The sequence below is a fragment of the Hemibagrus wyckioides genome, linkage group LG07 (genome assembly GCF_019097595.1).
Source record: "Hemibagrus wyckioides isolate EC202008001 linkage group LG07, SWU_Hwy_1.0, whole genome shotgun sequence".
NCBI lineage: Eukaryota > Metazoa > Chordata > Actinopteri > Siluriformes > Bagridae > Hemibagrus > Hemibagrus wyckioides.
The window spans coordinates 21,540,936-21,554,540 of NC_080716.1; the positions used below are offsets into that span (position 1 = coordinate 21,540,936).

General features: G+C 39.4%; 1 protein-coding gene across 5 annotated transcripts in view; it reads left to right on the forward strand.

Annotated features, from left to right (window-relative positions):
• si:dkey-172j4.3 (diacylglycerol kinase eta) overlaps positions 1 to 13,605 on the forward strand; it is an 84,422-nt gene that overhangs the window by 33,021 nt on the left and 37,796 nt on the right. For 2 of the 5 annotated variants that reach the window (XM_058394601.1, XM_058394602.1), the window contains exon 1: positions 12,417 to 12,668. The exons of the other annotated variants lie outside the window; for them this stretch is intronic. In XM_058394601.1, coding sequence (XP_058250584.1) covers positions 12,501 to 12,668 — 168 coding nt within the window. In that variant the 5' untranslated portion in view covers positions 12,417 to 12,500. Of the gene's footprint in view, positions 1 to 12,416; positions 12,669 to 13,605 lie in introns of those variants that run through there. 5 annotated transcript variants of the gene reach the window in all.

The following is a 13,605-nucleotide window of genomic DNA, read 5'->3' on the forward strand; positions in this document are numbered from 1 at the left end:
TGCATGTTTAATTCATCATCTTTCTTCTAGAGCATGGTCGATAGAATTTACCCCTGCTAATTAATACATTAACTAATAAGCCTGTACTAATGCATGCATTTATACAACTCACATCGTAGTTAAAGTTAGCTCTTCATTAGTTCATGATTAGTACATGCCTTAACTCATCAATAGTTCAGGTAGTCTAGGCCTAAGTGCAGGATTATTCATGTACTTCTATTATGGATTGTCTCATAGAGCCAGACTGACTGGGTAATGTCTAGACACCATAGCAGCTTTTACTGGTCAAGGAACATCCAGGAGGGCGTCTGACCGACATGGAAAGCAATCAGATGACGACAAAAAAAATTCCTGACGTGTTTAGAATTTTCTGTGTCATATGCGTCAGACGTTCAGCCAAAGCTTCGTGGGCGTAACATCTAAGACTGAGACTGCCTCAACCCTGACCGGGATAATGCACTTACTGAAGATGAATTGATGATTTATTTATGTATTTATACAAGCACACAGCTAGAGCAAGGCGATGAGAATTTCTCACTCAATTCTTTAGTTTTATCCACATTTTAAAAGAAATGCATACATTCTGTCATTTCTCTGCTGCTGCATTTCTAATTTGTCCCATGCTCCTCAAGTGTATTTGAGGCTTCAGTGATCATCAAGAAGCAGTGAAAATAGAAAAGAGATAACACCTTCAGTTAAATAAATAGCATGTGTCTGAAAGAGCACTGTTATGAAAAGTGAGTTAGCGAGTGGGTGGTGTTGGTGACTCACAGCTCCAGGGTCTCTGGTTCGATCCTGAGCTCTGTGTAGAGATTCACATGTTCTCCCTGTGTATGCATGGCTTTCCTCCAGTTAGTCCACTTTTCTCATAAAAAACATGCTGGTAAGTGATTTGGCGACATAAATTAAAGCTAGATGGGGGGCATGGTGGTTTGGTGGTTAGTAAGTTTGCCTCAAACATCCAGAGATAAGTTCTCACCACTGACCTGTGTGTGTAGAGTTTTTTGTATGTTCTTACTGTGCTTTCAGGGTTTCCTCTGGGTTCACTGGTTTCCTTCCCAGTCCAAAGACATTCAGTGTAGGCTGATTGGCATCTCTAAATTGTCCAAAGGGTGTGTGATTATGCTCTGTGATGTTTTGCCATCCCATCCAGGGTGTCACCTTGTGGCCGAGTCCCTTATTTATTCAAATAAATATATTTGTAAATATATAAATATATATTAAATATATGTTTTGCCATGGCTGTATTTTCACTTTGTACCAGATTTTCCAGGTTGAAGATGAATTGAACACTGAAATGACTAAATGAATGAAGCTAAATGAAATGATAAGTAAAATTTTTCCCTAATTCACTTTTTTATGAGTGAGGAAGTGGATCAAGAAATGATTAATATCACTGCAAAACTATTTTTTTCCCAAATACGCCTGGTATTATATACAGTAAATCAAATATAATCATATTCAATTACACTCATATATAATATATAAGTTTATATATATAATTACTAAAAATACTATTTTTGGACTATTTTTTTTAATGTTTTCAGTCTGTAATTTGTCATGTAGTGACTTATTCATTTTGGAGCATTTACTTCTAGAAATAGTCAATAGTGTATTTCATGGAAATTATATTTAGTTTATTGTAATCATATTAAATGCTAGATCAGTGTGACTACGTTCAAGATATTCTCACTTGCTGAGATGACATTTGCAATGTTTATATTATTTATATGATTTTATTGGAGCAATATAGATCCAATCTAATCAGACAAGGCCATATAATCACTATAATTATACACTCATAGCTCACCATATATTTAAGTTTTTACAATGAGTAGAAGCTAATATGAGTGTTTTATCTATAGCCTCAACAGGTTTCCCTTCAGGTCCATCTGTCATTAATAAAACACACTTTTATGATGCCTGATCTGAGAGTGACCAGTTAATAAGTTCAGCACAGATTTAGGTATAAATTCGATTTTCTATTTTGTTTGGTCTATTAATAGAAAGCTTTATATACGAGCTGTTGGGGTTCATGCTAAAAGACTCGATTGTGGCTCTCCGGAAGTCCCGAGGCCTGAAATTGCAACCTTGTGGTCACCACACTACTGTAGCCATTGTGTTGCAAATGGGAATTGGAAAGAGTTATCTGACCAGAGCACCAGCCTTGATTATTAATGGGCCGTGTGGGTCGAGGACAATGAAGGAATCCATCACGCTGTAAAAAGTGGCGTTACACAGAGCCAGATAGAGACGAGAGAGGAATTTAGTCATCTTTCAGGAGAGACGGCGGTGAAAAGGCACAATAATCAGATGCACCTTTATCATCATCATCAACATCATTAGCTGAATGCGGTTGCCATCTGATACACACACATACACACACATACACACACATACACACACACAGGGTATATGAGCCAAGCCCAAGCTGTACTGAAGGCAGAAAAGATTGAATAGAGAGGGCTTGAGTAATTGAATTGGAGCAGGTTATATGAGCCTCTATGTCTACAGGTTACACTCGGGGAAATGAAGTCACAATAGGTCTCGCTACACAGAGTCGAAAGCGGGGAAGTGATGTAACAGACTCTCTCTCTCTCTCTCTCCCTCTCTCACACACACACACACACTATTTGACTACATTTCAAATTTCCATAACATTTACATATACAAAGGTGAAAAATTAACTAATATACTCTTAAAGTGTAAGTTTCCTGTGCTGTTACACTGGATGATGGATCTGAACAAAGGCCATTCACACCATAAAAATGCATTTTCTAATGAAATAAACGAAGAAAACAAACACTATATGTAAGTAATGAATTTCTAACACTCTGCCACTGGAGTCATGCTCTTCCTTCGGATGAATCACATCACAGTTAACCGTGTAGGTTCTACAGGGCATCCCACAGGGGAAATTAACACTTTTTAGCAAAACAAAACATCTTCTACATGATTGCCATTTCTCTGTAAACACACACAGAGTCGTCTCTCCCACTCATGATGAACTCGTGTTTACACAACTGCAGTTATTCATGTAATTGCACTTCGAATGGGTTTTATCATCCTTTTATCATCTTTGTGCTGTAGCTTCTTCTTTTTTTCTGTTACACTACCAATATGCTGTTCCTTATAGCTATCTGGAAAAGCGAGTCTTATAGGGCGCTGTGTAAAGTGTCGTCATGTCATGCTCTGTGTTGTGAGCATATATCCCGCCATTAAGAAGCCATTTGGTTTTTACTCTAACTGTGTGTTAGTGCTTAGTAATTAATGTGTTAGTAATTAATATTGAATTTATGAATATTTAAATCGACAACAGGATCTTAAGGAATTTAACAGTTCAGCTGTTAAAGTGAAATCTTTATTTGTTAATTACACTGACAGGGCAAACTAAAAGTGAGAGGTGATAAAGAATATAAACCATATATAAATGCATGAGAAAGAGAGAGGCAGGAATGGAGAAAAAACCACAATGTGTATGTGTGTGTGTGTATGTGTAAAAGATGTAGATAGATGGATGTAACAGTAATAGCAAGTGAGACATGATGGTGTGATATGTGTGAGAAAAGAGTGTGTGTATGTGCATATATACAGAGTGTGTGTGTGTTTCTAAATGGTTATGGGATCAATGGTCCACCATGTCCCAAATCTCAGTAATGAGGAAGAGGAAGGGTGAGTGGGTGGCGTGGGTTGTCTCAGGAGCTACTGATTGATCACATGGGTCACACATTGTGTGAGTGTGTGTGTGTATGTATGTGTGAGGCACTGCCTGGTCATTTGAGAACACTTTCTGATTGAGCTCACTGCAAACTGCACATGGTAAATCATTACAGCTTAGCTGGCTTAGAGCCGGCACTTCAGCTCGGGGAGCTTCGTTTCTGTAATGGTGTGTAACATCCACTGTGTTTATTATCTACACTAACCTTGTATATACACCCCTTTATAGGTTTTCACATTGAAGCCTCTTGGTTGCTAAGCGCTATTTATAACCTCCGTCTCCTGTGTCAATCGGCAGAAAGGGTGCGGCACTATTTGGGAGGTGTAGATTCTCACTACTCAGCACAGCAATGACACTGACATGCGTGTGTGTGTAGAGGTGAGTGTGTGTAGAGGTGTTGTTAGTAGCTTTAAATACCCTGAACAAACTGTTAGCTTGAGAAACATGTCCACTAACCAAACAGTAGTGTTCAAGGACCGGAGGATGATGAGAAGACGCTGTGTCAGGGAAAGATTTTTTTATACACCTACAAGATAGATTAAGGAAGTAGATGCTTCTAATAAAGTGTAAGAATAGAGCACGGCAACTGCTTCTGTAATATCATTACATAACATCCTGTTGTTGTTCTCTCAACTGCTCCCTTTAGGGGTCACCACAGCAGATCATCTGAGTTGATTTGATATAGGTTTTAAACTGGATGCCCTTTCTGATGCAACCCTCTCGCTATTATTTTCGGGCTTGAGCCTGGCAATAAAGATGCACTGGTTTGTACAGCCCCCAGTGGCTGGGTTTGTTCCCTTCCAGTACAGGATCCTTCACCGTTAGACCACCAGGGAACTTATATCTTAGTCTGCCTAATGAAATTAATTCACACTCTCACACACAAAGATGCAAACATGCATAGTTATACTGTATGCTTTCATGTCGCTGTGTGTGTATGTGTGTGTGTGTGCGGCTCATGAGATCTACTGAAGCATCTCTAATCTGATATGTATGTGTACAGGGAAGCAGTATGTGTGTGTGGGTGTGCACATATACATACTGTCAGACTTAGCAGCTGTTTCTACTAATGAGGCTTGTCTATTAAAGCTGAAGAGAGAGAGAAAGAGAGAGAGAGAGAGAGAGAGGGAGGAATGTTTTGGCAATATTGCATTGTATTAATAATAATGCCAATAAAGTACTTTGAAATACAGAGAGAGAGAGAGAGAGAGAGAGAGAGAGGGTGTAAGAAAACATCAATATATAAATAAATATATCCTCTGTCTCAAACCCATGTTTATCATTATGTGTATGTGAGTCAGTGTCAGTTCCTGTCCGATTGCTCTGGCTGGCCTTCTTCACAAGACACAGGTGCTCATGCAAATTCAGAGGTGTTAACATGTACAGTTTAACTGTATCATTTACGATTTGGGAGTGTAGTGTACTGATCTGCCTTTTTGGATAAACATTACGCAAACCAAACGTGAATAAAATTTACATTAGCTTCTGGTTGTGGTTACTATTATTTTATTGCACTGAGCTGATCACCTATGATACCTCTGGGTTCTCTAACCTCTCTACTGTGAGCCAGTAGAAACCATGTGGGTCATGCTGTGCTCTCTCTGGATTTTACAAAATAAATAAAATTAAGAATAGCAGTCAGAGCAGACTTCTCACTGTAGCTTGGTGAACGTATAAAAAAAAATCTTTAGAGGCAGTCTCGCCTCTAATACACACAGGGGGTTTTCGTGGTAAAATTCACATTGTTGTTGTTGTTGTTTTATCTTTACCTACAGGGTTTGTATTTGTTATCTCTGTTGACACTTCTGTAAAGCCAGCAGTAAATTTCACAGACCAGTCCTATGGCTCAGGGTCTCATTGTGCATTAGGATATATTTCCTAAAATCCACCACTGCTTTCACAACTTCGGTTCTCAGCAGTGTCCAAAACCATGAAGGAAATCCTCATAACCGGGGCGGACTTAACCAATAAGTGAGGTAAGCAGCCCCTTAGGGCCATGGGGAATTAGGGGCCCCCCCCCATGAGTCACGAATAGTGGAACGTTCCTATCGTACTGCACATTCACGAGATTCCCATACCTGGAATTGCTTAGGGCCCCAGAATCTCTAAGTCTACGATTAAAATAATCGTAAGTCTACGATAAGATAAAGACGATTAAAATCGTCTTTAAACATATATATATATATATATATATATATATATATATATATATATATATATATATATATATATATATATAAGCATATATATACAATATAAATGAACCGGATTAAATACAGGGCAGTTGATGTGAAAAGTTTTGAACAGGCCACACCCATAAGCGAGAACTGTAGATGTTGTTACACACCCATAAGTAGCAAAAAGGAAGTGACACCAATGACTTGCTTGTGTGAGCAAGGAATCTCTTCCATATCTGAATATTATGCTGACTGTACCCTGTCCACTCCACTTGTGCTGTTCTGACCCCAGACCTGACAACACAGCCATGTGATTTATAATTCAGCTCACTGCCACTATCAGCTGCTGCTGTTCTGTCACGCTGCTCTTATTGTACGCTGAAACAGTACGACTCCTGCTATTAATAACTCAGTCTACTGTTAAAGGCACGTACTAGGAGCTAACTCGTGCTATTACTTGGGGATGATGCTCATCTTTCCCTCATTGCACTTTTGTAATTATATACGCAATTCGAAATTTTGTGCACTTATTCTTTGTTTGTTTGTTTGTTTGTTTATTCGTGTCTCCTTTTCCTCTTTACTTTTGTATTGTTCAGTAATTGTTTTTATTCAGTTTAAATTCAGATGAACCTCTTGTTCATGTTGATTTTATTATAAAGTATGTCATGTGTGTTGTGTTCTTGCTAGTAAAGCTCAGCAGTAGATGAAGTGTCTGTCTATCTGCCTGTCTGTCTGTCTATCTGGCTGCCTGTCTGTCTATCTGCCTGTCTGTCTGTCTGTCTGGCTGCCTGTCTGTCTATCTGCCTGTCTGTCTGTCTATCTGTCTGCCTGTCTGTCTATCTGCCTGTCTGTCTGTCTATCTGACATTCCATATTAACATAATAAAGATGTTAGACCTCCTTAAAGTGAGTGAGTGTGTGTGTGTGTGTGTGTGTGCACTCCATTTGCACTTCAATCGCGGGCAAAGCTTTAAAAGTGCAACCAGATCAGCAGGTGGAATGTCATCCTCAACCTTCATTGCGCTCGTCTCCTTCCCTCTGTCCATCTCTACGCTTCAAAGGAGCACCACATGTTAGAAAATATGCCCTGGGGTCTCTCAATTTCTCTCTCTCTCTCTCTCTCTCTCTCTCTGTGTTAGGGATTATGAGAAATCAGAGGCAGATTTATGAGGCATGCTGGAAGCAATCAGCCGCAGTAGCACAAAGAGACTAGAAACTGTCTGCTATACGAGCATTATCACTGTGACCCACATCTGTGTGTGTGTGTGTGTGCGTGTGCCCTTAGTTATTTAGGTGTCTTTTTAATAGAAACCCCAATATCTCTGCATGCACGAGCCTTTATGATAATAAATAAGCCAATTTCAGATCTCAGTGAGGAAATCACATTTACAGCCATGATCTCTGTATTAGAAACGGTATAATAGCATCTCATCTTTATTGTATCCTTTAGGATGAACCACAGAAATGGTGCATTCATGAGTAACGATTTCAGGTAACAGTTGATGTGAGCCATCAACACACACACACACACACACAGTCAGTACAAGGAGGTCGTGTTTTATCTAGCATTACACTGTTAGCATTACAATATCTGTATGCGAAAACAACCTGGTGTGTTCTTTTCAAGGACTGTCTGAATGATGATGCAGAATTGTTTTGAAAACTGAATGATGAAACATCACCATGTTGCCAGGTTAAAGCATGGACTTCTTCGAAAAAGTTGTCAGAAGCAAATCATATTTTTATTACCGCCTCCTCAAAATATGTTGAGTCATTAGTTCTTGAACATTCCAACATGTTTCAGAATAGAAGTGGAGAGGGTGTAGAAGAGGATTATTCAGGTGTTCGGCTCGTTTTAGACTGCTTTTTAAACACTGGGAGTCTGAACAAATCAACCAGCAATAGCAGAGGTGAAAGAGGCGAGGGTGAGATGTTGGTTGTAGTGTTTGGAGTAAAGGTGATCGCATACTTGAATTTTTCCTCCATGTGATGCTCCTAGAAATCGAAACTGCCAGTACGCACGGTGATGTTCCTGTAAGCAGCTGTGTGATACTGATAGCAGACCTGGACAGGGGCAGGTCTCAGTACGAAAAGGCGAGGTGGTTAGGAGCTGTGTTTGGAAGCCACCACAGCATACAACCTGAAACCACCACACCTTTCTCATTCAAAAGACGACTTTTTGCTGTGGAACTTTTCTTCCTTTGAAGTGTATCACGAACTTAAATGAAAACTGAAGTGCTTTCGCTTTTGGTTGTGGGATTTTTCATCTTTAAATTCAGAAAAAAAAAAATGGATGAAAATAATGACAGATTTTAGAGTTGGTTTTATTAGAGACGGTTTTATTTATTTATTTTTTTTAATCTATTTTACTTTTTACCTTTCACAGTTTTTAGGTCTTTAGAACAGTTTTCTTCTTTGCTGGTTGAGAGATTAGGTTTTGTCTATAGTCCTAGTACTATAACCATCATGGTTTCAGCTATGAACTGAACGACCTGAGCCAGATCATCCGAATGGCTCTCAGACTTCACAGTGCTTCCACACATCCTAGAAAACCTGGAGACTTCATAGCAACTTTTCAGTTTTTGAACGTCTGTCAGCTATGTCGTGTCCTGCTGTGTCATTTGTTTCTTTATGTAAACTATGAGTCATTCTCAGACAAACCCATGAACAATTGCTGTCATGTATGTATTGTTATGTAAGTCATGGAATATGATTTAGTTCAGAAAAAAAAGTGGGAATCCATTCATGGATCAGGTCATCCCTAGTCACTAGGTGCCATTGTTTAAAGTGGAACTGTGGAGTATATTCATAAAGAATAAATGAATGAATGAATGAATGAATGTCAGGAGATGAACAGAGACAATAGCTAATGTCACCACAGTAAGAGTCTATAAATTAATACTGGGTTTTATATAAAAAAGGGTCTAAAAGTTTCATGTTCAGCTCCATTTGTAATCTCAGTGCCTAGCGAAATGCTGGTTTGATCTAAATTTAGTTCTGATAGATTGAGAACAGATGGAGTATGGACTATTATCTGACGCATTAAAGCTCAAATAAGAATCCTGGTGTTAGTAATAAGCCAGCTCAAAATGTCACACTGTGTTATGAGACAGTTGATGTATATAGGCTATGTGAGTGTGTCTATGTGTGTGTGTGTGTGTTCAGGCATAGAGCTCTGTAGAAAGAGATTAACCTGCTAAGCCCCATATGGTTCTGGGTGCTGCCATGCTGCCAGAGCTCTGAGCACGGATATTTTATGCCCACTCAGGAAGTGACATGCCGCCTCTTTACAGCCGGGCAGTGTGTGCTGAGTGTTTGAAACAGACCGTGGGGGTTTGTGTTGTGTGTGTGTGTGTGTATGTGTGTTTGTGTGTGTGTTAATGTGAGTACTGGCAGCTTCATCTTTGACAGTGCCCAGTCAAGGGGAACTTGGCCTGTTGCTATGACAACCCTGCAAGCCATCAGGCTGTCATGGAGCTCTGCGTCGTGTCATCTGCGACTGAGTGAGTATATATGTGTGTGTGTTTGTGTTTGTCTGTTAGTGTATATATGTACCATCACTATACACATGTAGACCTGCTTGTGTAGATGTCTGACCCTCTCTTGGCATGTGTGTGTGTGTTGTGTGTGTGTGTGTGTGTGTAGTGATGTGCAATAGAGCTCATCCAGAAGAGGCATTTACAAATGACTGCAGCATTCTCCGACTCTCCATGCCAACTGCTTCTGCTGCCCCCTAGTGGTAGAGAGACATATTAACGCTTTATCCACGAGAGCAGAGATGTTTAAACCTTACAGGTTCTGCTAGTTCGAGGAGTGACATTGCATTAATATTAATACAAATAAACATATCAGTCTGTAGGTGCCGTTGGCTCGGTGAACGAAACAGAACTAGGTGGATGGAAATTCCTTTTCCTGTTATTATGTGCTTAAGCAAGAGACATAACAATAAGTCTCTTCTTTGTTCTTGCACCTACTGTATGTGATGGAATGAACTTGCCTAAGACGTCCAAACAGCTGAGTCACTGGCTGCCTTCAAATGATGACCTGGTGAACCAGTATCTATGTCTGAACTGATAGAGACTTCAAAGCACTTTTGTAAGTCGCTTTCTAAGTCTGCCTAATGCCTTAAATGTAAATAATAGCATAAGAGACACATTTACCCCCTTGAAAGAAACCTTGATACTTCAGTTATGACCTCTGAGACATCCAATACACTTTTATGGTACACCCAGTACACTTTTAATGCAGACTCATGTTAAATGACATCATCATTCTGGTGTTGTATTTTGTAGCTACCAAATGCCTTAAATTATGAGCAAATATATAACGATTAGTTCATTAAAAGTAGTTTATTTTTCACCCAAATGCAAGGATGTGCAATGCATGATAGAACGGCCCACCTGCTCTCATTCCGAACAATAGTGCATTTAATACAACTCATGGAAAATGGGAACATCAAGGATGGATCACTTCTCCTGTATACACTAGTATGAGCACAGCAATGGAGTTTCATTCATAAATAAATCGAACAGAGACAAATAAGTGATGACGCCACAAGGACAGTCTATGAATAAAAATCCTGCCAATCCAGTGCCTCTGACCTTAAGACTCTGAGACATCCATTACTCCTGTACACTTAATGCAGATCTAATACATCAGATCTGCGTCTAGCTCATGCTGATTTTAAAGGACTGTTGTAGTTTTCTAGCTATTTTGACCTTCATGTATGAGGAGCTTTAGAGCATCTAGGAAGCAGTGATGTTATTATGTGAATGTTCATTTTACACCAAGCTGCAAGCTTAACATTGTTATATATCGTGAATTTCTTTTTCTGCTTTCTGTTTACCCCAGAATCTGATTTATCGACAGAACAGACAAGCAAGTAATAATGAGTGAGTGCTGAGGGAAAAATCTGTTGCAGGGAAGAAACAGGTATATAAAGAGAAACAGAAACACAGAGAGGGCTAAAGAGAGAAACAGAGGCAGAGATGTATAGAAATATTAATTATGCTTATTTCTGATTCCTGATTTCTCTGGAGTTCACTGTGTGTGTGTGTGTGTGTGTATACTTAAAAGGATGTGCTGATTCAGTCCTGTTATTAGTTTCGGTAGTAGGCTGACAGGAGCAGACAAGACCAAGCAGACAGCCACTGCAGCACATCAGACTATGCTAGTGTGTGTGTGTCCTTGTGCTTACTCAGCCCCTTGTTCTTTCCTCTTATGTCCCATCAGTTGCTTAAACATATCACTCAAATCTGTTATCCAAGGCTAAACACACACCCCACACTAGACTCCACACGTCTGTCAAAAGCCTAGAAATTCCCTACAGTAGATATTTAAATGACAAAGCATGTGATTAACAGACTCTCGTGAATAAATGTCAGATTGTGTGTAAATCACGGGCACTGTAAAGCAGTAGTGTAAAGAGAGGTGTAAAGTATATTAAAGGGGAGGAGCTTGTATACATTTGGGTGAGCAACTTTTTAGAAATTGGTTCGAAACTGGTTTTCTGTGCTAAATAACAAATACTGTAATAAAACCCCTAGTGTATAACTTCAGCAGGAAATGATCGTCATTTCAATGTGATTGTGACTCTAAGGTCTATCAAACAACGCTAACTGAAACCTTAATGACAGATCAGACTTACATTGCTGATACTGCAAGTGGGAAACTTTTTACAGGAAGCTTCTGAGATATTTAATAAAGAACAGAAAGACTTTAATTGGGTGAATACGTGAACGGTGCAATACACTCATATGCTCAACAATTAAGTGGAATATTAATAATAAAAAATGTCATAACACTATTGCATCAGTATTTTCAGTGCTACTTTATGGTAGCTAACTAATAAAATATGTTTATTTTAATTTTAGTTTTCTCATGGAGCTATTTTGGTACAATCTCCTACCGTATTTCTATTTATTTATTCACTATATTTATTTCTTTTTTCACTAATTATATACGCTCAAAGCAGACCTAGAATAGTGAAGAAAAATGTGATTTCAGAAACACGGATCGTTTAAAAAGGGTAAAAATGCTTCCCTCTATTTCAAATCATGTACATTTAATGCACCACAACACAACTTTTTTTCTATGATGTCATCATCATCACCATTATAACATTTTTTTCAGTCATTAAGCTCACTTTCTTGCTTGTCAGCTTTTTGATTGATATAATGCCGTATCAGATACGAGCTGTTCTAATTCTAGAATCTAGAAGCATGAAAGGACTAATTATACCTTGCATTTCCTTTGTTTATCTCATATAAGTGCATTATCATGCCTACAGTCTGCTCCTGTCTGGGTTTTCATTGACAGCAGGCAAGGACCAATAGCAGTTCTTCTTCTCCTTATATGTTCCTCTTACAAGGCTTGTAGAACCGGTTTACCTGCCTTTATTTATAGTCTTTCCGCTTTCACGCCCGTGTGTGTGTGTGTGTGTGGCGCGACTCAGAGGGCGGTTCCAGGTAAGAGAACAATCCTAAACTTAACCTACTCACCTGGAAGAGGTGTTCTTTTTTCTTAAGAGGGTGTGTGTGTTCAGGAAAGGAAGTCAGTGTGAAAGTTTGCTTGTGTGAGTGTGTGAGCGCTGGCTAAAACGTGGCCATGGCCAGGCTGTGCCCGGGTGGTGTGTGCTGCCTGCCGCTGCCTTTCACCTGTCTTAGAGGGGTTCAGGGAGACCAGGGCCGGCTCAGTGAGGAGGATTTTTTAGAGCGCTGCTCTGGCAACACTACTCGCTCCTCCACAGAGAGAGATGTTGACGTGAACACTGAGGTTAGAACTGCATACTGGTGGAACTGCTTCCATTCATTTTTATGGGTTCTGCTTTTTACAGAATGTTCGTGTATGTGTGTGTGTGTGTAGCTCGGTACAGCTAAGAAGTCTTGTGTGTGTTTGTGTGTCTGTGAGCAACTCTCTGAAGCTGAAGAACACTATGATGTTTTTAGTACATTTCTATACACTATTCTATCTCCTCTCTCCTGCTCTTGTGTGTGTAACAGTAGCTTCTGGGTGAGTTATTTGACTTGTGTGTGTGTGTGTGTGTGTGTTTAAGTATGCACATGATTAAGTCAGTGAGAGTGTTTAGTGTTTATCGAAGCTGGCAGATCTCTTTCTCAGCCCAGATCTGATTATAGTAGCATTAATGAAAAGCCCACGGGGACCAAGAGCAGCATACACACACACACACACACACACGCACACACTAACTATTCTTGTAAGGAGCAATCATTGACAATTATTAATGCAGTTAATTAATGTTATGCCTAGTCCTAAATACCTTCTAACCTTAATCTCTGTAACTAAAAGGAAAATTTGCCTCTTTCGGTTTTTAATTAAAAGTTTCAGTAAATACGAAGGTCAAACCGTCACATTTTGCTCAACTTGCTGAGGCATTTGGTGCTCATCAAGACACTCTCTGCTATTACTCTGTTAAATAATCTCTCTCTCTCTCTCTCTCTCTCTCTCTCTATGTGCTTTGCAGAAATGATCATAAACTAATTAAGAGCCTTAAGGTCAGAGATTCCATACATCTAGGTAGAAGTGATTAATGAAGAACTATAGGCATGATAAAGTTCTATACTGTAGTACTGAACTTTCAGTGATTTCAAGCAGAGCAGATGCATAGTGCAGTACCTGCTGTATCCTGGTCAGTGTCTCTGTAGTGTCTCCTGTAAGCGCTGGTCAGATCCACATCCATAAAATAAGTTTG